Consider the following 26168-nt stretch of genomic DNA (forward strand, 5'->3'; position numbering starts at 1 on the left):
GGGCAAGAGGGCTTGGGCTCCCTCTTGCTCCGATCGTGGATGCGGGTGCGGGTGGGAGCGCGTGCGAGTGGTCGTTCGGGGTGGGGGTGCGAGTGGTCCTGCTGGGGGGGTGAATCGGGCGTCGGGCGGGGTGGGAACTATGTTTTAAAACTTTTGTATACCGCGCTCACGCATATAACGCGCGAGGGGTATGCGCGGTAGGTAAAAACGCGTATAACGCGCGCGTTATATGCGTGAAAATACGGTACCTCTTTTGCAGGCAGTTAGAGCTCATATGGCAATCTTGCACTAACCAGTCAGTGTGTGGTAATGGGGATGTGCTAACTAATTAGCAAAGGAATATCCAGTCTCTCCTTCTGACATGTTCAATTCAACAAAAAAAAACACAAAAAAACCAAACATTAAAAACTGCTAACTGGTGCCCCAATTTGCAAGCACAGATTTAGAACTCATAGCAGGATGCATAATTATAATTCTAGTGCAACAGGTGTGTCATTCTGAACAGATGGGTAATTTCCCCATGCTCGTGAGCCACGCAAAAGGAATCCATTCCAGTTTTTTAATCCCTCCTTCACCAGAGGGCTCTGGATCCAGGAGAATGGACACAGCTTTCCAATCCATTGTTTATCGCTGGGGTCGCCCAATGTTCGATCTGATGGCGAAAGTAAAAAAAAATCAAGAAGATGGACCAATTCTTCAGTTGAAGTACTGAGCCCAGAAGCGCAGGTTGGATGCTCTGGTCAGCGCGAAGAGTATTGGAGCTACAGGCTGTCACATAGCTAACCCCTGCCTAGACCTGCAGGTGGCTTAGCAGTGTTTTACTCTAACCTGTCGGCGTGGCTTCCTCAGGAAAGAGGAAGGCCTTTCAGGTAAAAACAGACCTATGCCCCTGCTCAGTCTGCCCAGGCCACACTGAGATACATTTACCAAGAATGGTAGACATAGTTCAGGTATTGTTAAACTCTCAATTCCAAGCTTTATTTGGTCAGTGGTCTGAGCACCATCAGCCACAATCATGAAATTCATAAATCAGGCAACAAATAAAAATGGTTCCAAGTTTCCAAGTTTATTAAATGTCTTGATTTATCGCCTATTCACATTTCTAGGCGATGAGTTGTGAGAAATGTTCAAAGTTCAAGTATGGCATGAAATATAATTTCCCTGGACTTTCTCTGGTTAAAGACAGTCCTCTTCACCAGGGTTCAGGTAAGTAGAAATGCCATGAAAAAATAAATTCCATACAAGAAAAGAAAACTGCAAAAACATGGAAGGCAAACACAGTAGCAAAACATAGGCAATAAAGCCAAAGTCCCCAGCTTAACTTGTGAGGTATAGTGCCCAGCTCTCAGCCCTTGCTCTGTTCAGAGTTCTGGTGGTTAACAGGGCTTATCAGCAACAGCTGAGCTTTTCTGTAGATGTAGCACAGCAGAGTGCTTTAGATAAGTTACTATTGTTGCAGAGGCTTTTAACAGCGGAACCTGGAGTGGCCCATGTCCCCAAAGCGAACACTTCCTCCACCCACCCAACATACCTCTAGCCATTCAAACCTGTGTGGTGAAACCTGGCCGCAGCCCTGTTTATTGTAAAATAAACATATTTAAATAACATTTAACATATCTTAAACACATATTAACAAACAGTATTCAATAACACATTATCAAATTACACAAACACAATGGTATCATCATTGTGACCTTGATCCCGAGCTACCGTGACAGATGTAAATGGACCCCGACCCCGCCGTCTAAGCATGGGGCTGAGGGGTTGCATGTCCCCACATGCCCCATTGTCCAGGGTCATCCGACCCACCAGGCATGGCTCCCAGCCAGCCCACCCAGGGCAAGATTAATCAATAGGCCTAGTAGGCATGTGCCTAGGGCCCGAAATGGTCAGGGGGGCCTGATGAAGGAGGGCATCAACACTGTTTTTTCCAAATGGCAATGGGCCCCTCCAGCATCAATCGGCAATGCGGGCCCCCCTGATCAGCAACGCGCCCCCCCCCCTCGACAGAAATTAAGACAAGCAACGTGGGTAAGAAAGGCAACAGGAACTGTAATTTTGCAAGCTGCTTGCCCAAAGCTTCCCTCTGACGCAGCTTCCTGTTTCCACCTGGGTGCATGGAGGGGTGGGGCGGGGCAGTGGGCCCAGTGTACTTGTGTGCCTAGGGGCCCTCGATGAATTAATCCTGCCCTGGGCCCACCTCTCATCCCTTGATGAGCCCAGTAGCCAGTAGCTCGGGATACTGCCACAGGCCTGTAACTCGTTACAGCCCCCCCAATGAACAGAGCTGCGGCTAAGGGTCCAACACATGCTCGCAACAAGATGCGAAGTTGTCGAACAAAAGATCCCACCCAATGTCAGAAAGATGCACCCGATCCCTGTAGAACAACCCCGAACAAGACACGTCCACCCAGTCGTGCCTGATTTGCACTCCATCTCGCGCTTCCATCCACCGTCCAACCTGGCAATTATCCTTAGTAAGCCCCCTGGTCCAACGGCGAGATATCAACCGGCTCGGTCACGGTATAATGTCAGACCACACCAGCTGTGCACCGAGGAACCACCCCTGAATCACCCCCAGATCACTGATGATCATATCAATTAGATATTTGCCACTAAATGAATCCACATCGTTACCCCCGAGGTGAAATAGCAAAAGATCTGGGCGCCGGGAGTGACACCGAAGGTCCTCCAGAAGAGGCAGCAGCTGATGCCAACGCATGCCCTTCTGTCTCCACCAAGAGATGTATACTCCGCGATGACGGAGGCCCAAGTGCTGACCGCATGGTCGGACAACTATACGCTCCCCAGCCCAAAAGACGAAGGAGTGCCCAATGATCTCGACCGACAGGACACGCCGAACAGCATCTGCAAGGCAAAACTCCGCAGTCAAGCCAACATCCCTGAAATCGAGAGGTTAGTAAGGGGCAGCCATGCAGTGAACCCCAGCACTGCCCCCCCCCCTTTCCAAGCACACACCCTGCCCAAAAATCTCATCCATGCCACCCCCACCCCCGACACCATCCCATGAGCTCCCCTACTAACCCAACCCACTGGACTGAGACCCCCCTATCCGAATCGCGACAGACGAATGTAACAGCGATAAGCATCCGCCGACCATCGTCCCAGCCATTGAATGGCAGCAGCAGGCACCCCCGCTGCAAACACACTTGTAGCTGCCCCGATGTGAAAGGAATGCATGCCGTAGCACGCCGGCTCCTCTCCGTACCGACCCAGGGCAAGACGTAATACTGTCAGATATTGATATCGTGAGAGAAGAGCGCCATCCTCATGTACCAACAACACCAAGGCCAAGTGAGGATGAACCGCCATAAAGGCGTCCAATGACCGGATGGGGCCCGATGCACAGCCCTCCACCTGGTGCAGGACCAACATGCGCCCACTGCCCAGCTGGTCCGTCTAAGACCGCGTGATGAACAATTGCACCGTACCCCCTCCACGTGCACCTGGCTTCTCAGGAGACCCCGCAGTCCCTGAATATCCGATGGATAGACAAGCAGCTCCCCCACCTGCAGAGCCCCGAAGAAAGCCAAGGAGAAAGCCGCTCGGAATATACACACTTCGAAGCTAGAACTTGTCACCACCGGCAATACCCCAATGAGACTAGATAACAGCTCTTGGGTGATCAGCAGCCGAGAATCCGGCAACCGCGGAGCCACCTGACCCCAGGCAACCATCATCCGGCGCGGCAAAAATCTCATTGACGGGCAAGGCCAACCAAAGGCCTTACAAAATAATGCAAAGCCCGCTAAGTGACCCGCTGCCGCACTCCGGGAATAGCCCACAAGCTGTGAGGCCGCTAAGAAGTCCGCTAGCAGGACATCCGTTATAGGTCCAGGAACCCAACCACGTGTACGAAGAAAGGTGAACACCATTACGAAACCCTGATTGTACCGGATCCAAGTGGCTGGAGATATGGACTGCTGCGACAAGTACCAGATCTGCTCACCATCAGGCTCCACAAATGCCCTGGCATCGGCGATCCATCTATCTTCACTGCTGGCGCCAGCTGCCGAAACTGCAAGAATTGAAAACGAGAAAGTGCATCAGCAAGCCTGTTCTGTACTCCTGGGATGTGACACGCCCGAATGAACAAGTTGAGACTTAAACAGGCAGGACAAGTTCCCTCATCAACATGTTCACCTGCAAACATTTCGCGTCCTGCCGACTGACCACCTCTACCACCCCCACGCTGTCGCACCAAAAAACGACACGCTGATTCCGCAACCTATCCGGCCACAACTCACATGCCACCAGCAATGGAAAAAGCTCCAGCAGGGTCACGTTACGAGTAACACCCGCTTGCCGCCAACTCTCCGGCCACGCCACAGCACACCAGTCCCCTTGATATTAGAGACTGAAACCTGCACTGCCATCAGCATCCGATTGCAGCATCCGATTGCAGCTCCAAATTAGAGATATCAGGTTGCTGTATCGGGAGCGACCCATTAAAGTGCGCAAGAAAAAGGGCCCACATGTGAAGATCCGCCCGAATCCCAGCCGTAATACAAACAAAGTGTACTGCGGTCCAGGATACCTGACATCGCTGCCGCCAGTCTAAGTGAAAAAGCACGGCCCATAGGCAGGACTCGACAGGCAAAGTTAAGGAACCCCAACAAAGACTGAATCACCCACAGAGTAGGTTTGCGGGTACCCCTACCAGCGAGAGCAAGTCCAACAGCTGCCGCACCTTACCCTGCGGAAGCCGAGTCACCATCGCAACTGAGTTGATCTCTATCCCTAAGAATGTGAGACAAGTAGTAGGCCCTTCAGATTTATAAGCCAACAACGGCACCCCGAATTCTGCAGCCATGCCTTCGAAAGTGGATTTTAACAGCCTGCAACCACCAGAATCAACAAAAAGAAAATCGTCCAGGTAGTGAACCACGGAATCCCTCCCCGCTCGCCGAAATGTAACCCAGTGTAGAAATGAGCTGAATAACTCAAAGTAGGCGCAGGATATGGACCAGCAAACAGCGATCGAAATAAAAGGCCTCAAACTGAAATCCCAGCAACGGATACGAGGACAGATGAACCGGCAACAACCGAAAGGCAGACTCAATGTCCACTTTGGCCAACAAAGCCCCGCAACCCGCTTGCTGAACGAGACGTAACGCACTGTCAAAGGATGCGTAGCATACGGAACAGAGATTGCGCGGAATACTGTCATTCACTGATCGTCCCACGGGCCTGGAATCAAGCGATATTTGCCCGGCTCCTTCTTCGGAATAATCGCCAGCGGAGACAACACCATCACCGGGAACGGGCGCTCCTGGAAGGGCCCCGCAACCCGCACTTTCCTGAGTTCCTCCCGCAACTTTCGCCTTACCTCCACCCGCAGCTGAGAAACTGAGGAACCGTTGGAAGCCTGCACATTAGCCAATGGAAGTACATATGGAATCACAAAACCGCTGCCGCCTTCAAATCATCGTACTGATCCAGCCAAGGCCACATGGCAATCACATTGACCGGGGTGGGCAACCCATGCACCCCGACCTCACTTAGACATTCAATTTTTAAATTTTTTTTTTTTTTTTTTTTTTTGGGGGGGGGGGAGAATCGCCTACTTAGATGTCTTGACCACCTGGACGTCCAACCCTTAGGATGTCCAACTAAATTTGCCATTTTCGGCCTCAAAAATATCAAGTTCCAAAATGTCCTAATGTAGACCATTTTGACGTGGGAGGGGCCACACAGACATACTAATAGAGCAGTGGGGCACCTTAGAGGGCACTACTGTGAACTTCACATAAAGGGTGCCAGATGTATATCGCAACATAACCCCCTTCTAATGTTTGGTGAGCCCTCCAAAACTGCCCCAAAACCTACTATGCTCACCAGTCTACCACCCAAATAGCCCTTATGGCTGTAGGTGGCACCTATATAGCAGTATAGTAGGATTTTAGTAGGCTTACACATTCCACCATAAATGTAGTGGTTAGAGTGGCTTATGGGCCTGGGTCCTTTCTATGGCTCCACTAGCCCACTCACCAGGCTACTTAAGACACTAGGATTTCCCATACCAGGTGCTGATGTTCTAGAGACAGTACTATTTTATTCAGATTTTGAGGGATGGGGAGGGGGGGGGTCAGTGAGTGTGTTTGGGGGAGGAGGGTCATTTATTTAATCCCTCCAATGGTAATCTGGTCAGTTTGGGTACCTTTTTGGCACTTAGACATTTTTAAAATAAGTGTAGCTCACAACATCTAAGTTCCATTCAGGGAAAGGTTCTAAGAGTATAAAGAGTATAAGAGTATTGTATACCGTACAATGAACTAAAAAAAAAAAAAAAAAAGAGAGAGAGAGAGGTAACCTTATTTAGTACATTAATAATCTCTTAATTTCCCCTCTCCCCTTCACTTTTCCACAAAATAAAAATTGTTATGGCAGACCCTATCTGCAATTATTTGAAGAAATTCCATCATGAGATAGAAAATGTGGATCCTGGCAGCTAAGAATGAAATATCATAAATAAAACTGCTTATACAAAGAAAATGATGTGCATGCATAATATGCTTTGACTGATTTATTAAAGAATTCACTTTGCAATGCATCATTCTTTGAGATTCTCCCAGTGCTTTTCAGTGTGAGTGATTTAATATGAGGTAGATTTTCAAGCTGATGGCTGAGGCTGACATTCAGATAGTATATGCTGGGCAAAATTAAGGTGGTCAGATTGCCCAGTTAACTCTGGGTAGAAATGCAGCTACATGGGAGTGCTGGAAAGTTCTCAGCCTAACCAAGAAGAGAATGACATGGACACGGTTCAATCAATGATCTGAACCAATGTCAAAAGCATAGAATTTTTGTTTCTGCAAATTGGCACTTAATGAACCTTTTTCAGTTACAGTGGCAAAATAACGCTCAGAATTTAGGAAGTTGGTTGGTTGGGCTGAGAACTTTTCAGCACTCCCTCGTGTGTAATAAAAATGAGCCAAGTATGGGACAATCAAGCCATTGTGATACCACTGACGAGATTGGCGACCAGAGATTGAAAGTCATCACACTGCAGGGGCTGCTGAAAAGTTCTCAGCCCAAACAAGAAGAGAATGACGGGAATATGGTTCAATCAATAATCTGAAACAATGTCCAAAGCACAGAATTTTTGTTTCTGCAAACTGGCACTTAACGGACCTCTTTTCAGTTACAGTGGCAAAATAACGCTCAGAATTTAAGGAAGTTGGTTGGCTGGGCTGAGAACTTTTCAGCACTCCCTCATAACTATCCAGATAAACTGCATATCCTACGAGGGTCGAGTTAAGGAACTAGGTCATTAGTACTCAGACGTAATGGGGTGGGTCAGTAGAGTGGGCAGATGTGATGGGCTATAGTCCTTTTCTGCCGTCATCTTTCTATGTTTCTATCCTCTTATTAATGCAGATCAAATTGACAACTGGATTTAGGGCTCTTTTTACTAAGCTGCGCTAGCGGTTTTAGCGCCCGCTTAGCGTGCGCTCCAATGCCCCGTGCGCTAGATGCTAATGCCTCCATAGAGCTGTCGTTAGTTTTTCTGCGTAGCACGGGGGTTAGTGCACGCTAAAAACGCTACCGCAGCTTAGTAAAAGGAGCCCTTAGTCAGATAGCACTCAATATGCTATATTCAAATATATATTGTCCATGCCTCCACTCCAGCTCCATTTTGTCTTGTTAAGTTTGCATTCTTAGCAGTTTTGTGCAGAAGAAATTAGCCAGACAAAAAGAGGATATATGAAAAGAGAAACATTTATGCAAGTAAAAAAAACAAATTTATCTGCATAAATTATTTTTATATTAACATCTATGGGGCTGGTATTCAAAGTGATTTAGGTGGCTGCTGACCAGATAAATCCATTGATTGGGGCTATCTGCTAATATTAACTGGCTAAGAGCTGCTGAATATTGCAATTAGCGCCTAAATCAATGCTGGCTCTGCTGGGGGTGTTCTGGGCGGGGGGGGGGGGGGGGGGAAGGAGGGTAGAGTCAGCACTTGGATGGTTTAAGAGCTGATATTCAGCATCTGCAGGGCCAGGTTTACTATGTACATAAATGGGTCCATAGAAAAGTCTATCCTATTTTTAAGCAGTAACCCATGGCCACTCAAGTGCTGAAAATCGACTTAAGCAGCTATGGCCAGCTTAAAAAGAACTGGATATTCAAAGCTGGAGCCCCTTCAGGTCCCAGGTTTGAATATCCAGGAATGACGTGGTCAGCGGTGAACAAAATGCTCACTGCCCGACGGCTGAATAGTGACCCCCTATTGTTGCTAGAAAAAAGTCATGTTATATTGTTTTATATTTGTACTCCAACCACCCCCCTCACTTTCCCCCCCTTTCACTACCCCTCTCACTTCCCCCCCCCTTTCACTAACCCTCCTCACTTTCCCCCCTTTCACCCCCACCTTACTTTCCCTCCCCTACAACCCTTGTAATTTGCTGAATGTCCAGCCTTCTTTCGATGTGAACCGCCTAGAAGTCGACCGACTATGGCGGTATAGAAAAATAAAGTTATTATTATTATCTTGTATCCTGAACCACCCAGTGCTTTACTTCTTGCTGAGTTTTGTTGGTCACCTCGTTGCATGTGACCTTTTCCCCTCCCTCTTTGGGAGAGACCTACCCTGGTCTACCTTGGTCTCCTCCCACATGTCCTTAATATTTTTAGCCTTCAAATCTTCCATAGAGCCTTCTTAGGCCCTGATGCACAATGCTCTGACACCATGGTAAAAAATTACTATGGTGGGAGCGAATTTTTTGTACCAGGTAATGCTCAGCACAATAGCATGCAAATTATATGCTTGCTATTCATGTGGTATCTCCCCCAGTCAAAAGTAAGAAGTTGATGAATGCGTAGCCACTAACGTTTTCAATGTCCGTTGTATCCTTTATTTATCTCATATAAATTCTTCAAGGGCTTCAGACATGCCATTAGGTGCCAAACATTTCTATGGTCATCGATCAAACTTTCGGCCATGGCTTCTCAAGAAATACTATACAGATCGGGATGGTATGAATAAGTTTGAAAAGGGGAGACTTTTCTTGAAACAGCCATGAAGCGAAACATGTCGAATGACAGGTCCCTTCCCGATGATAATATGAGAAAAGACTGAATTAAGATAAGTTAACTAAGTTATGATAAGTTTTAAGCTTATATAAGAAATAAGTTATTAAGTTAAATTATAGCACTTAGCACTTTGATAAAAAAGAAAAAAACGTGAAAAAATAATATAAATGGGGCTAGTGAGGAAGCCATGGACGAAAGTTTGATCGGTGACCATAGAAATGTTTGGCACCTAATGGTATGTCTGAAGCCCTAGAAGAATTTATATGAGATAAATAGAGGATACAACGAACATTGAAAACGTTAGGTGCTGTTCATGTGGAGCAGCCCTGGTAAAAGGGGAAGGAATTGTGCCTGGTGTTTGCTCAGAACTACTACTACTACTCTTTATCACTTATATAGTGCTGAAAGGCATACACAGCGCTGTACATATTGACATTTAATAGATGGTCCCTGCCCTCAGAAGAGCAATCGCTAGGCAAAGCTCCTTCTCCCGCTTGCAGCCGCTGTTCCTTCCCACTGCCCAGCTGATGGCGGCTCCAGAGCTGCGATCAAGCAAGCTGGCAGAGTGGCGGCTGCTGACTCAGCTGATTCACGGCTTCCCCCGCCAGCTCCAGAGCCATGAGCACACAACACATGCAAAACAGCTGCACCCCCCCCCCCCCAAAAAAAAAAAAAGGCAGCTCAGCTAGGAGCCCATGCTCTCCCAGCTTTTTTTAATGGACGCTGCTGTTATGCATGTGTTGTGTGCCTCATGCAACAGACGCAGGAGAGCTACTAGCAGGTCCAGAGCTGCTGGAAAATTTTGCCCCGTAAAAGAGGGGCATTCTCTTTTGTGCATCGCAAGGAGAATTCATTTAAATACTAACGAGCTCCTTGCAATGCATTTGCATAATGTTCTCGGCGGCTGCTACCCAATGCGCTTATACTAAAAGTGGGCATGGTTAGGGGAGGATCATTGGTGTGTTTTCGAGGTAGGTGCCTCTTTGTGAATCAAGTGCCATTAGGCTCTATCAGTGCCTAATATTAGGCATAGCAAACCCTGGCCTAATTTAGGGACCCCCCTAAACTTTAGGCTATGCCTATGGCCTAGCTTCCCTGGGTAGGCCCATTCTTGCTATTGGAAGCTAAGCAGGGTCAGGCCTGGTTGGTACCTGGATGGGGGGGACCACTGGGGAATACCAGGTGTTGCAGGGCCCTATGTTGGGCAGCAGCAACATAGTGGAGCCATACATTGCACAGGAGAAGGCAGTGGCAAACCACTCCTGTACTCTGCCTTGAAATGTCACAGGGAGGATTCCTCACTGTGCATGCAGCCATGGGTCAGTGCTCAACTTGGAGGCATACAAACACAAAAAACTTTAGATAATGAGCACCGCATAAGCATGATTCTATAATGGGCACCTAAGGTTTTTTTTGTTTTTTTTTTTTATTTATAAGATTTTCCATTTTAAATACAAGCATTACTTTTATACAATGCAACAGATCCAGTAATAATATTCAATAAAACTTAAAAAGAAAATAATAATATCTTATTTAGTCCACAATTTTTAAAGCTCAAGAAAAGAAATAAACTTCTAAATAATAGTAACAGATTAACTAATTAAGGTCACGGCATTAGATTCCCGAATTACAGCCAGCTGGCTGGTCATACATCACTAGACATGGTTACCAATCTCTCTTTTGATCTAATAAATTCCAAAAGTTGTTTGTGCTCAAAGAATAGAAAATTCTTATTTTGAAAAGATACATAACACTTTGTGGGAAATTTAACAAGAAATGTAGCCCACAGAGCCAGGGTTCTTGACCTCAAGGGCACCTAAGTTTTATAGAATCAGTGCTGATATCAGCACCTAACTTTAGGCAGAATTTGTAGAATCAGGGCCTAAGTGCTCTTGCAATAAATTACTTTTATTACTACTAGTACTTAGCATTTCTAAAGTGCTACTAGACATACTAGTAACAATGCTGTATCATGTGCCACGTTGTTTGTCGACATTGACTTCTGTGTACGTACAGTAAGCGGACTACAATGGAACTACAAGATTATTAGCAACCAAGGGATCAGTCTTCAGCTGGCTGCTTCTTTGTTTTGCTGACCGCTGCCAGCATTATTCCTGGATGTTCAATACTGGGCCCTGCCCGGGCTTCAGCATTGAATATCTTTTTTTCTTTTTTTTCGAGTCAGCTAGCACAGAACTTAACCAGCCACGGTCTAGTGCCTTAAAAAGGACTTTGATTTCTGCAATCACATGTTTGCGCTAAACCTAGTCAGTTAAGTTCTGAATATTGGAATGTTAAGCGGCCAAGTACTAACTTTGTCCCCCCAAATGCCCCCAACATAGCTAGTTTTCACTTAGCCACTAACTGATCATTTTCAGCAAAAGTCAACCAGTTAAATGCCACTGAACAAGTGATTTAATTTGTTTCTGGCTACTTAAATCATTTTAAATATCAACTAGCAAATATTTTAAAGAAATAGTTGCATAATCATAATCTGCTTTTATTTATTCTCAGTGAAAGAAAAAATAGTTTGCGTCGTTGTGTTTTCATAATCACTTCCAATTTACCTTGCATGCCAGCAGGTCCAAAATCCTGTCTAGTTAAAAAAATGGCGTGGTCGTGGTGCTCGGAATGATTTGGATCGGACTTTTGCTGCTGGTATGCCCAGCGACAGACGTTCTCCAAACTTCTCGATGGGTTTCCTCTTTCAATCAAGCTGATAGACTGGAAGAGGTATAAATTACACAAAGCACACTAATTTAATATCAAAAGTATTTTCAAGATGTATATGGTGTTTGCCCTTTTCTTGGCAGTGCTTTACAGACTAACAAAAACTTTAGAGGAAATAAAGTGAAAACCCTCCCTGAAAAACGTGGCAATGACCCTTTGGGTCTGATGTAAAGGATGAGATAAAATGAGGACAAAAGAAGTTGGAAAAAAGCCTAAAGTTAGTTTTGAAATAAACAATAATAGAAAGATATCAGGCAGAACTCACATATTCTAGTGCAGCAAAGTATACTGTAACCCACATTTCAGCTCAAGTGGAATCATCATCACAATCAACTTTAAAGTAGATTATCTTTTGCTCAACTATTTATTTATTTATTTTTAAAAAATGTACGGTATACAGTGTTCCCCCACAAATTTGCGGTTCACGAATTGCAGATTCACTCATTCGTGGTCTGCTATGACCGCCTCTTCCTGTAGTAAAGTCAGGCTACACCTATCAGGAGCTGCATGTCAAAGCAGCTCCTGATTGGTGTAGCCTGACTTTACTATATGAAGAGGCGGTCGGAGCAGACCGCAAGAGATTTTCTTCACCCGCCTGCGCTCCAGCTGCCCTCTCCTGCTTCTCCAGCTTCCCTCTCCTGACTTTTGACAGGGGGTTCCTGAAATTCATGGGGGTTCCTGAAATGGAACCCCCGCAAATTTGGAGGGAGTACTGTATCCTGCTACATCCACAGTTCTGAGTGGGTTACATAAAAACATACATAACGAAATAGTGATTTGAGGATCCTTTTACTAAGAAGCATTAAGCCCTTGACTTGCAGTTAACTCAAGGTAACAGACCATCACATGTGCTAACTGATGGGTTACAAATTTTTTTAGAAATGTTTTTGTGGATGGGACATGTCAGGGATGGAGAGTGGGCGTTCCTGTGTAATATGGATAGCGTGAGCGAACTGGATAATGCAGAGTTAATATGGTAGGGAATACGTGTTCCTGAGTTAATTACTACTACTTCTAGTACTTAGCATTTCTTTAGTACTCCTAGACATACACAAAAATTACTACTACTAACAGTTCTAAAATATGAATACTTGAGAAATGGATACAACTGGTGGACAGGCCTAACCTCGTCCCAAAAGCAGTCCTCACTATTTTCTGGACCTACTTGTCTATAAATAACTGTGAATGTGGAAGGGCATTCTAGAAAGGACAACCAAACTGTACGTCAGATATAGATATCCATCTCTCATTTATTATAGAACCGGGTCTTCCAACATACAGCCTGTTCTAAAATACATGAGAAATGGATGTCTAAGTGCTGGCTACATCCAGCATGAACATCCATTTTACAAACTGAAATATCCAATATGCCCTATGAATGGGGCAAAACAAGGGATATGGACATCTTTCTGGCAGCAGAGAAATGACCATAAAATATAAAAAAATCTACAAAATAAATCTTCCCTTGGGGATGGCAATCAATATAACTTCTTCATAAAACTTTTACATTCCATTGTACATAAGGTTCTAAATCATTGCTATTATTTTTTTCTTTCTTTTTGTGAACCTTCATATTATCGGCATCCAAAGATAACTCGAGCCTTCAATAGTGCCAGCAGTAATCATAGGTCCTTTTGCATTTTAAATCTACTTTAAACACACCATAAAAAATGTCTCTGTTTAGAAAAGAGAAAGAAAGCACTACTTAGCTTTCGTTCTAGATAATCCCGAGAATATGAATCACTGACAAAATCACGTTTTGTAGTGGCTGGTGAATCTTAAATAGTTGCTTTAGTCGGTCTCTTTTCGATGTACTGAAGTAGCAATCGCCCCATGGGTTTGCTTAATAGATATATCCAAATAGGAGATAGAGGACTGATGGTTAGTCATAGCAAATTTTTAATTTTTGTTCAAATTATTAATCTGATTAACAACAATTTCTAACTCCTGCCATAACCCAAGCCTTAGAAAGATAATATCATCTAGAGTGTGATGCAGTGGTTAAAGCTATAGCCTTAGCACCCTGAGGTTGTGGGTTCAAACCCATGCTGTTCCTTGTGACCCTTGGCAAGTCACTTAATCCCCCCATTGTTCTAGGTACATTGTGAGCCCACTGGGACAGACAGGGAAAAATGCTTGAGTGCCTGAATAAATTCATGTAAACTGTTCTGAGCTCCCCTGGGAGAACAGTATAGAAAACTGAATACGTATATAGTGTGAAAAGCTTCAGACTCTGATAACCAGCTATTGTGACATCATAATGCCTCATTCCACCAAAGCCTAAGAGCCAACCTCATCAGTGATGTCACAATGGCTCGATTGTCCTGTACTTGGCTCATTTTTACAACATTTTGATTTCTAGAGTGGCACAGTAATAAGCTACAGCCTCAGCACCCTGAGGTTGTGGGTTCAAACCCATGCTGTTCCTTGTGAACTTTGGCAAGTCATTATACCCCCCATTGCCCTAGGTACATTACAGTGAAAAATGCTTGAGTACCTGAATAAATGAATGTAAAACTGTTCTGAGCTCCCCTGGGAGAATGGTATAGAAAATTGAATAAATAAATCATTTAAGATTCATCAGCCACCGCCCTCACCATTTAAAATGCAGTCTGGTAGCAAGTCAAAGATTTGTTCCAATAATGAAGATTTTTAATTTCAAGCTGATCAACTGACTCAAAGCTCCTGTGTTAGAGGATATTGTATATCTAGCTTGAATCAAGTCTGTGAACGGGCAAAATCTGCACACTGAGGATGGTTATTACAATACTGCACATGAGAGGGGCAGGAAAGACTGATGTGTGGTTCTGCCTTGCATGGATGAGACTTCAGGGATGGTGAATAGTTTGAAGAAATTCTGGCTGGTGTTATCAACCCATGTATCTCTCTCTGATTTTCCACTTATTGCTTACAAAAGAGGAAAAAAAAAAACCTAAGGGAACTTCTGAAGTATAAAGTCAGACAGAACTCAAAGGAGATTATGGGTCATAGAGCGTGTGGGCATTGTAGTTGGTGTTAATATATAATTGAAGGGCTGGGGTTCCCCACTGTGGGGAAAAAATAAATGCTACAAGATGCAATTCATCATACACCATCTATATTATTCTTTGCTCTTGCTAACTGATATATGTGGAAAGAGTGACTAGATCAGCCCGTTTATGTTTGAATGTGCATAGAAGTGGGATTACCATATTTCCCCACATATAGGCCGCAACCATGTATAGGCCGCAGAAAATGGCGGCCTATGTTTAAAAAACGGAAGATAAGCCGCCCCATGTTATTAGCCGCGGCTTATCTTCCAATACCTCCCCTGCCTTTTCCATTCATCCCTCCCCCCCCCCGGTACCTTTCTCGTAAGCCCCCTTGCTAGTGTGCGGCTCGGGTCTCCAGCGATGCAGGGCAGCCGCGATCTCTTCGGCATCCGGCCTGCCCACGTCAGCTCTCGCAGGACTTGCAAGACTCGTGGGACTCACGAGAACTGACCTCAGCCACTCAGCAAGCGGTGCGGGAGCAGGCCAGATGCTGAAGAGATTGTGGAGACCTGAGCCGCACGCCAGCGAGAGGGCTTATGAAAAAGGTACCGGGGGAGGGGGGGATGATTCAAATTTTTTATGTAGCCCGCCCCATCTAGGCCGCACCCCATACACGGGTTTGTAAAACACATGCATAGGCTGTGGCCTATACACGGGGAAATACGGTAGAACTGGAGTCCAGACTGCTTCTGATGAGTCACTGATGGTCTGCAGCCCATTTGGTAGAGCAGTGTCCCACAAACTTTGTCGACTCGCAGCACACTAAATGTAGTGGCCGTGCCGCGAGGTATCCGGAAGTGCGCGAACGTCACCATGATGAAGTCACGCGCAGGCGTGATGTCATCCCATCAACGCCCGCGCATGTGCGAAGGCCCTCCAGATGGGCCCTGACCCACCAGTGCAGGCGTGCCAGCAGGGAAGAGGGCCAGAGAGGCACCAGCGACAGCTGATTGCCTACAGGACGTGCCTCTCGCAGCGAGAGGCACGTCCTGTAGGTAGTCAGCCCGCGCCTCTCCTTCTTCCCAGTGTATCGCAGCACACCTGAAATCTCAGGAGGGACACAGTTTGCATTGCACTGTGGAAGAGGATATCAGATGGTGAATTGATGTAGTTCAACCTTCTCCTCGAGGGGAACATCATATAAAAAGTTTAAGTCACTGTGAACAATATTGATTGCTGAGAATTATTTAATCCAAGGGTTTGGATGGTTCTCCTTTTTATGATTGGCTAGTAATGTATTCTTGCCTCTCTGATTGGATATACATTTTGTTTTCATTATTTGGCTGAACAACCATGGGCTAATATAGAGGACTGAATACTCTTCGATAAGGTTAGAAATCTATAAAACAAATTATATGTATTGGCAGTATTTATAAGGATATATTAATAATGGAATTTTTGTTTTTCAGAGTTACTTCACTCTGATGCAGAGCGCTATTCAAAACGCAATGTTCTGGGGATTATCTAGAATGAAAGAAAGTAGTATTCTCTTTCAACATAGACATTTGTGTAGTGCTTTTAAAGTTGATTTAAAGTGCAAAAGGACTATGATTCCAACTGCTGGCACACTTACAGAACGGAATCATTGTAATCTCTGACTGTCAATAGTATGAAGGCCCATAAAAAGAAAGAAAAAAATAATAGCAATGATTTAGAATCTTACATACTATAAAGTGATCACATAGACATTCATGTGGAGAGATAAACTAATGGTTAGATCAGTCAGAAGACAGCTAGGGCAAAGAACCAGAGGTTGCCAATTCACATCTCGAGAACTGTGTGAGTACAAGTGGCAGCAGCACTGACAACTAGTCGCAGGCATTGTGGCACCTAGCAGGAACAAAGTTGCACAAACCTCTGCCATGATTTTGACTTACTAAAAAAAAAAAAAGTGCACTCTCAATGAATTGCACCCCCAAATGAAAACGATGATAGATCAAACAAAAAAGGAACAATGAAAGAAAATGAAAATTTTGGGGCTGCCCATCTCTAATAAAAACAAGAATTGTGGCTCGAATGGGCAATAAGAGAGAGGGCTGCTTGAAAGACCACCTATCTGTGGTCTTTCAAGATTAGTTTGCAGGTCCTGCAGAATACAGCACCCAATCTAAACATCAGGTTGCAAGACATCCCTAAATAAAGTATATTACAATAGTCCAATTGTGATAAGATCAAAGCTTGAACTACTTGCCTTAAGTGATCCTTCCTCAAATACATATTTATTTATTTCTGAACTTACTATACTGTCTTTAACTGGTAGAACAGTACAAGGCAGTTTACAGACTAAGATAGGAAAAAACTATCTTAATAGATAGGAACGAAAGCACTCCTACTCAAGGGGCATAATAGAGAGGAAGGAAGAGGTCAGGTATTGGTTAACTGGGCATGGAGTTTTGGCTTGAAAAAGCTTTTCCTCTTACAAGCCACACCTGTATCGGAGAAGGCTTCCGACGCAGGCGGGGATCGTGAGAGGAGCTGCGGTGGCAGCTTTAAACTTAAAAATTACTCTGTCAAATAACCAAGGGAGCCGTTTGAGCTGTGTGCTGCTGGGAAGGGAAAGGAATGGACAATGGAGGGGGAATGCTGCTGCTGCACAGGGACATGGAGGGGGAGGGAAATACCACTGCTGCTGCTGCTGCACAGAGAAGTGGAGGGGGAGGGAAATACTGCTGCTGCTGCACAGGGAAGTGGGGTGGGTGGAGGAAAATGCTGCTGCACAGGGAAATGGAGGAGGAGGGAATGCTGCTGCAGCTGTTGCACAGGGAAGTGGGGGGAGGGAAGTGCTGCTGCACAGGGAAATGGAGGGGGGAGGGAATGCTGCGGCTGCGGCTGCTGCACAGGGAAGTGGGGGCGGAGAGGGAAATGCTGCTGCTGCAAAGAAAAGTGGGGTGGGGAGTGAAATGCTGCTACACAGGGAAATGGAGGGGAGGGAATGCTGCTGTGGCTGCTGAACAGGGAAGTGGGGGGAGGGAAATGCTGATGCTGCACAGGGAAGTAGGGTGGGGGGAGGGAAATGCTGCTGCACAGTGAAGTGGAGGGGGAAGGAATTCTCTATGTGGTGCCTAAGGTTATGACATTGGTGTGTTTAGCCGATGTACATGCACAACTTAATTAATCAGCCTAATCAGCGCTGATTGCCAATTGACACTAATTAGTACTAATAAAAATTATGCACACAACCAAGAAAGCATGATTCTATTAAAAAAAAGTGTATGCCAGTTGCAGTGCGTGAATTTGAAAAGAGGTGTGGCTAAAAGTGGAATGTAGGCACTCCTAAAAGTTATGCGCATTGGATTTATTTTCTTGATTTATTGCTATTAACATAATTAAGCGGTGTACAAAAAAGATATACATGTACAAATTCATCCTCATACATCATAGTACAATTACATCAACATAATGCAACAATAACAGATAAACTCATCAAAACAAAACCCATTAATAATTGTCACAAACCCGGCACCAGAGTTAGGTTTGTGCCAGAGAAGGGACAAAAACCCCTGACTGTTAGGAGAGCAGACCAGTACAGCAGCCCTCCTTCAAACAGTTCCCAGAGCTCTGTCATTGGCAAGGGCGCCCTAGAACAAGAGGTCTGGGAGAAGGGGAAACCAGAGGAGAACATAAGGTTCTCTAAACCTACAGCTGCTCCTGTTAAAACTTCCCATAGGAGACAAGCTCCTATCCAGCCCAGCCCCCATCTGCTTAGGCTAATAGAAAAACAGCAGAAAGCTCAGAACCAGGCTGCCCAACCCCCATACAGAGTAGGGCGTGGTTCTCTGAAGGCTGGACAAATAGAGCAGAGCAAGCTGAGTAAAGTCAGTCTGGGTCCAGCTCTGGAAGGAGACTCGTGGCCAGGTGCTTCTAGGTTCCAGGCTGAAAATGAAGTTGAGATGAGAGACCTGGATGAGCCGTCTCTGCCAAGTCTGCTTGATGGTCTACAGACTGAGGAACCTATGGACCTTACCTGGGAGCCTGAGAAAATTCCCATGGAGGAAAGCGAAGTTTCTCCTTGTGTTTTTTTCTGCATTGTGTTTTGGGACTTGTGCTGGCTGTGTGTGTGTTGGGTGAGCATTTCCAAAGCTCACTCCAGAAGAACTCTCCTATATTGTTGAAGGACTGTGAACTGTGTTTTTGGATTTGTTTCCTTTTCTTGAGGTAAGGAAAGTTTTGCTACTGTTTGAGGTTAACCCTTTCAGGACCATAAGGATCGTAGGCCAATTTTTGTGATTTTGACGACATTTTTATGGTAAAAAGGGCTTGCAGATGCCAAAAAATTGATTTTTTTTGTGAAATATCATTATTTTTATTTAAAAAATCACACTTCTGGCTTATGGACAGTGTGGCAAGTGAATCTTCTCGTCAATCTGGCAACGACGCTAATGAATGAATGTCGGAACCAGTTTGTTTACATAAAGGCAGTATCATATGGAATCCGTACATATCAAATTTAGAACTGTAGACTATCCCAATCAAAATTTATAGGATTTTAAAGTTATGGGACAAATATGTCCCTTGGTCCTGAAAGGGTTAATGGGAGTTGTGGGGTCTGAATCCACAAAAGATCCTGGGTTGGGATTGTGGGGCCATTTTTCTGGTAAGTTTTTGTAAAGTGGATTCAGCAACTCCCCACCCCCGTCAGCTTACCTGAACTGGCAGGGGAAAGCCTGTCCAATTCCAGGCTAACACAGTGGGCTGGATAAAGCAAATTGACTTACAATTACCAATTATGGTTTTCCTTATCTGTGACTAAAAACCAGTTAAGACTATTAGGGATATACCCTGAAGAGAAGGTTGCTCAGACCTTGGCTGACTTAGGCGCCATTTCCCTTGTTTTGTTTTGAACTTGCTGTGTTTGCTGTGTTTTGTTTTGAACTTGTTATTATGGAATTTGAATTTTGAACAGTGGCTACAGTGTTGTTTTCAGCGCTATTGTGGAATAAAGCACTTCTATTTTTGTTGAAATCACAGCTAACTTGTTTTCTTTTTTATATTAGCTGATATTGGAACACCAGCAGGGCTTTTCACTTGAGAAAGGCACGTCTGGATTTTGGAGTCTTGCGCACGTCCCGGTAGCCATTCTGACCAGCCTGTACCGGGTGTGCGACAATTGGTATCAGGAGTGGGATACAGTGCCTCCTGCTGGTGACATTTGAGAATTTTTGGGGAAAAAAAAAACACGTTTTTGCGAATTTTGGGGAAAAAAACAAAAAAAAAAACGTTTTGGGTTTTTTTTTTTGTGTTTTGAGCTTGTGGTTCCAGTAACTGTTTTTGGACTCTTTTGTCGGTGGTTGCAAGGAGGACTCTTGTACCTGGAGGAGCAGCCAGACAAACAGCCAGAAGCAGTGCAGCGGAGGAACCAGGAATCGGATCCGGAGGGACCTGAACCTGAGCAGCTGGAAGCTGAGGAGTGCAGGAGGACCTGAGCCAGAAGGCGGACAGCAAGGACCAGAGTTCGTGGGTTGCAGACTGGAGGCCAAGCCGAGAGAACGACTGGAGGCCAAGGAGGCCTAATACCAAAGGCGCAGACTCATCAGTACTGCGGGTAAGAGTACCCAAGCTAAGGGGCTGATGAGGATAAAAAGTGACCCTAACTAGAGTGGCTGACATTTCCTTCGTGGGAAGGGTGTCAGGTTGTTTAAAGTGCCACACTTGGGTTTCTTTTGTGTTTGTTTGCGTTCCAGGCCCAGAGAGGATGGATCAGCAGCAGCTGTTGGTGTTCCTTGCGGAGGAGAGGCAGAAGCAGGGCGAGAACCTGCAGGCCGTCTTAAAGGCGAACCAGGACTTATGGGATCGCAGCCAAGAGCATGCCAGACAACAGCACAATGAACTTGTGATGGTAATGGGTGAGCAGACCAAACTATTAACTCAGCTGCTACAACGCCCATTCACAAGTACAGCCGGGGGGGCCAGTCCAGAGCCTTGTAGCAGAAAGGACTATCTCCTTACAGGCCCCTGAAGAAAATAAGGAACAGGCCCGGGGGGATAAGAATACAGGACCCAAAGTCAGACCCACAAAACGGGGTGGGCCAAGCCCAGGGAGGCCTCACAAGAGGGGCTACGTTGTTTCCGCTGTGGGAAAGAGGGGCATACACAACGATTCTGTAAAAAGAAAAGAGATTTTGTGTACGCCCGGGGACTAGCAGACAAGCACCCTAGGGTATATCAGGTGTCAGTCTCTGTGGCATGGAGGAAGGTATTAGCCCTGGTTGACACAGGGGCCGAACAGTCTCCAGTATCCCAACAGTTTTGAACCCAGGTAGTGGGAGTCAAGGGCTTGGGGAAGAGTGTTGGAAAGGTTCCCATTGTGTGCGTCCATGGGGTTTCCAAGGAGTACCCACTCTGCCTGTCAATCAGTCCAGGGTGCTGGTTACAGAATTGCTTCAAGATAGGCAGCTGAAATGTAGGCCCAGAAAATCCAGGGCTACATTTCAGCCACTTATCATTGCCACTAGACCACAGCAGTAGATCGTGGCAGGGGGATTCCCCCTCCCCCCCCATCAGCTGAGCAGAAGGGATTCCTCAAAACTGTGATTCTATAAATGGCGCCCAAGTTCTGGGCACCAGTTACAGAATCACAGCTTTAGAGAGTCCCTGCCGCTCAGCTGATTTTGAAGGGGGAAATTCCCCTGCCGCGTTTGAATGGAAGCGGCTGTGGCAGGGAACCCCCGTACCTGACCTCAGATCAGCTGGCAGGAGAGATGTCCACTCCCTCCTGCCCCCCCCCCCACCCCTCTGGCTAACATCCCCGGTAGGAGGGATCGGCTGCTGCAGTCTAGGCAAAGCTAGGAGACAGAAATGTAGGCCAGGGTTATGTGGGTCTACATTTCAGCCACCTATCTTGGTGTGAACTGCACCTGGATAGCCGCTTTAGATTGCGTAATGCCACTTTGGGCTTTGGCCACGCCTACTTTGGCGTTCTGCAGCCTAAAGCACCTGCCTAGCTGTGATTCCAGCAGCCATTTTAACTTCCTTTTATTTAGTCGTCGGTAGGCGCTTCAACCTTGCCATTTATGACCATTGGCAGGGCGCCCACCGATGCCTAAACGTAGGCACTGGCTATAGAATTTTCCCGTAAGTGTTTTGTAGTGGAGAGTAAAATATATATTTTAATTGTTCCCATCACCAAATACTGATCATAAAAATGATACAGTTCATTAAAAAGATTGCAGAGTGACTGATGTCTGTATTTTTCTTACCTTTGCATACCCGAGCATTATCAGTCGCACAAGAACCACATTTATGTGGATGCCAAGAGATTCGTCATGGTAAATTTCATTCACCTGGGGACAAAAGTAAAAGGAAAGGCAATTAGTGGTAATTTACCATAACACAATGAATATTACCATACTGAAAATCTCAGCAACAATAGGGAGGTCCATTTTATAGCTGTTGTATTGCCATAGCTTTTATGTAGGTTATTTTGTAATCCACTTAGCAGAATAGAAAGTACTAGGAACAAAGCAATTCATTACATGCTAAATGGCATTTTATACAAATGTCCAATATGCACTACACGTTTTCAGGGGAATTTTATAAATGACATATGTAAAATGGGCATGCATAAAATGTATGCAAGCAATTTAGCAAACAAGCCTATCCGCGGCCATAATTGGGCGCTATCAATCAATTATTGGGGTTAACCGGCAACAATTTGCATGTATGCCTGCATCTTGCTAAGCACTGTTCTGAAACCTATTCTATACAGAAATGTATGCACTTCCTTTGCTTTTAGAGAGCACTAGCACAAAAGGCAAAAAACTTGTCTTTACATTTAAGGTGTGACCACTTACACCAGCTATAAAAATGTGCTATGAATTCTTTCACACGTTAGTATCCTATAAGTGGCCATTTATACACATACATGAGTAGAAGGCTGCCGTTTATGTGCATGCCTGCTACCTAAAACTAGACGGCGCCTTACAAAACTAGCCACTATTTTTTAAGCAGGCCTAGACTAAGGCAGGAAAAACAAAACAATGCCTGTTTCAAGAAAAGTGGATACCATTGTAAAGCAGCCTAAAGCACATCCTCATTTCAGGCATGAACACTTTCACCAGGCCCACAGCTGTAAATGACCACACCCCACCTTTTTTAAGAATATGCATAAATTATACTGTAATATTCAGTGGCATAGTGAGGTAGTCAGGGCAGAGGGTCCCTCCGCGCCCTCCTCTCCAACCCCTGCTCCTTTTGCACCTCCCTGCTCCTTCCCCACCCCCATGCCACACTCGTGCACTCCCTCTCTCCGTACCTCTTTATATCTCCGCCAGTATGAGCGGCTTCTCCCGCCTGCTGCTCAGGCCGGTGTTGGCTTTCCCTCTGATGTCACTTCCTGGCCGCATGATCTGGAAGTGACATCAGAGGGGAGCAAGGCCAGTGCTAGCAGCAGGCTGGAAAAGTTGCCCGTGTTGGCAAAGATTTAATGAGACAACGGAGGGGGGGGGGGGGGGGAGAGAGGATGCGAAGCTGGCATGGGGGTGGGGTGGGGAGGTTCCAGCACCCCCACCAAGACGATGCCCAGGTTGTTCCGCTCCCCTCTTGTACTATGCCAATGGTAATATTTTATAATGAACATGCCTACTTGTTCACACCATCCATGTTCTGCTCAGACTTTACCCATATATGCATGCTTACAGCAAAAGTATGAGTTGTACAAACAGTGTACATATTTTATATCGACCAGTGTAACAGTATCATTTAACTGTTGCCACATTTGCCTCTAAATGATTAAAATAGCAACATTTAGGTATCACTCATGCCTAAAATTAGATGCCATGTTTTTAAATTACTCCCTCCATCATGTTTCTATGCTTCTATAACTGTGTCTGAGTTCAAGAAAGTGTGGGTCAGGCATGGGGGATCTCTTAGGGAGAGGATGGGCCATTTGGCCTTTTTCTGCTGTCGTGTTTCTGTTTTCTTGCATCCAGGCCCTAAAGCTAAGCTTCTGATGAAAATGTCCTCCAGCAGAAGGTACTTCTACTTCTGGGATTCTCTGCCACTATTTTTGGGTTCTTCCTTATGGAGTTTTTCCTGTCATTTTTGACTTTTTCTGCTATAGACAGCCCTATACACTGTTCCTTCTCACATGAGCAGGTGTTCTCCACCTACAGTCTTGCTAGTGGAAGGTGCTGTTTCACTACCACGTTTTCAATTATGAGGAACAAGCAAGCTCTGCAGGACTCCAAGGAACCTGTCTGCCCCAAGCAACTAAAAAGACAATATTGAAGCACCACCCTTCAAGTTAGAGGACTCTTGCTCAGCTTAACGTTAGGTGCCATTGACTCATGCTCAAGTCCTAGCGACTTGATGAGTTACAGATCTAAAAAGAGATCGGTTTATGTGCTAGTCCGATAAGGTCTTCCAGTGTCATCCCCATGGTTGTTTTCAACATGTCCAGCCATCTGATTACAGGTCACCCTCTTCGCCTTGTTCTTTCGATCTTCCCAAACATCATGTCCTTTTCCAATGATCTTTCTCTTCTAATGGTGTGACCAAAATAAGATAGTCGTAACTTCATCATTTGGGCTTCGAGTGACATAGCCGGTTTGATGTCTTCCAGAATCGATTTGTTAGTTTTTCTGGTGCTTTTGCATCCGTAACTGACCACTGAGAAAATGAGTGTGTGGACAAGTCTGATCTTCGTTTGGAGTGTTATTTCCTGCCTTTAAATACCATACTTTGTCAAGTGCTTAGAGAACATAAGAATTGCCGCTGCTGGGTCAGACCAGTGGTCCATCCTGCCCAGCAGTCCGTTCACGCCATGGCCCCCAGGTCAAAGACCAGTGCTCTAAATGAGTCCAGCCTCACCTGCGTACGTCCCAGTTTAGCAGGAACTTGTCCAGCTTAGTCTTGAAACCCTGGAGGGTGTTTTCCCCTACAACAGACTCCGGAAGAGCGTTCCAGCTCTCCACCACTCTCTGGGTGAAGAAGAACTTCCTTATGTTTGTACAGAATCTATCCCCTTTCAACTTTAGAGAGTGCCCTCTCGTTCTCCCTACCTTGGAGAGTGTGAACACTCTGTCTTTATCTACTAAGTCTATTCCCTTCAATATTTTGAATGTTTCGATAATGTCTCCTCTCAGTCTCCTCTTTTCAAGGGAGAAGAGGCCCAGTTTCATTTATCATCACCATAATGACAAACTTTTAAAATTTACAGTGGTTGTGCGCCCAGTTCTTTGCTTGCAAAATTACCATCTTACAGTCATCAATTGTGTTCAAAGGGAGAGAGATTGTTAACATTTCCTTCCAGGAATGCACTACAATTAGAAAAAGTAAGAGCTTTTGCCTATTCCCTCGATTCCACTGCTGTAGAACCAAAGGAAAGCTATTACAACATTTCAGATAGTCTGTTGTGCTATTTAGTAATTATATTCTATTTAAGAAGTTTTCAGTTCACTGTTTCTGCTTTACATCTAATATAATAAAATGATAGGCCGCGCATGCGCACTAAAAAACCGTGTTCCCTGATCCGCCGCGGAAAAACGAGTGCGCATGCACGCCCTGGGGGACAACAATCGCGCTTATGCTCAAGCCGTCGCCATGACTCCTCTCTCGAACCGCACCAGGATCGAGAGAGGAGCTGCGGCGGGGGCTTGAGCATAAGCGCCATTGTTGTTCCCCTACCTAGCAGCGAGCCTGCGGCGGCCTTCCTCTCACGGCTGGCGGCCGGCGAACCCTAATGCTGACATTGAATCCAAGTAAACAACCGGGGCTGCCTAAAGAAACAAAGTTTCACGGTGCTTGGCCGTTGCCGAAATTTGGCCCACTGTTCCTTCCCTTCCTCCATCAGGTACAGTTCAGCTCCGCCTATGTTAAAAGCAGCTGCTTTGAAATTGGAGCCCTGCCGCCACCGTAACACGTTCCCTCTGCCGCGGTCCCATATGTCAGAGAAGGGGCGGGACCAAGGCAGAGGGGAAAGTGCTACAGCAGTGGCAAGCCTCCGATTTTGACGCGGCTCCTTTTAACATTGGTGGATTCACTGCACCTGATGGAGGGAGGGAAGGAAAGGTGGTTGGGCGCTGTTGAGCCCCTCTTTGCCCTCAGACCCTCTCCTAACTGCTCCCTCCTGTCTCAGACCACTGGGGGGAGGTGCCTGTCTTCAGCTGCCGGGATGGAGGGAGGGAAGAAGAAAGAAGGGGCCCTGGCAAGCGAGTTATCAAAAGCCAACCATAGCCTGGGACCCCTACATGATATGAATAATGACCAGACAACAAAAGGTAAGAAAAATAATTTTATTTTCTGTTTTGTGATTACAATATGTCAGATTTGAAATGTGTCTTAAGGGAGGCTGCCGCAGCGGCTTTGGACAGAGGGGTACCATTTTCGTGGGAGCCGGCCTTCGGAGAG

The 26168-nt window shown here is 45.6% G+C and overlaps 1 protein-coding gene across 2 annotated transcripts in view; it reads right to left on the reverse strand.

The window, feature by feature from the left end:
• Nucleotides 1-26168, reverse strand: part of ADAMTS3 (ADAM metallopeptidase with thrombospondin type 1 motif 3) — a 320349-nt gene that overhangs the window by 93646 nt on the left and 200535 nt on the right. For both annotated transcript variants that reach the window (XM_033961379.1, XM_033961370.1), the window contains exons 6-7: nucleotides 22019-22102; nucleotides 11628-11784 (exon numbers count right to left, since the gene is read on the reverse strand). In XM_033961379.1, the coding sequence (XP_033817270.1) occupies nucleotides 11628-11784; nucleotides 22019-22102 (241 nt within the window). The remainder of the gene's footprint in view (nucleotides 1-11627; nucleotides 11785-22018; nucleotides 22103-26168) is intronic.

The sequence above is a fragment of the Geotrypetes seraphini genome, chromosome 1 (genome assembly GCF_902459505.1).
Source record: "Geotrypetes seraphini chromosome 1, aGeoSer1.1, whole genome shotgun sequence".
In the NCBI taxonomy this organism is placed as follows: Eukaryota; Metazoa; Chordata; class Amphibia; order Gymnophiona; family Dermophiidae; genus Geotrypetes; species Geotrypetes seraphini.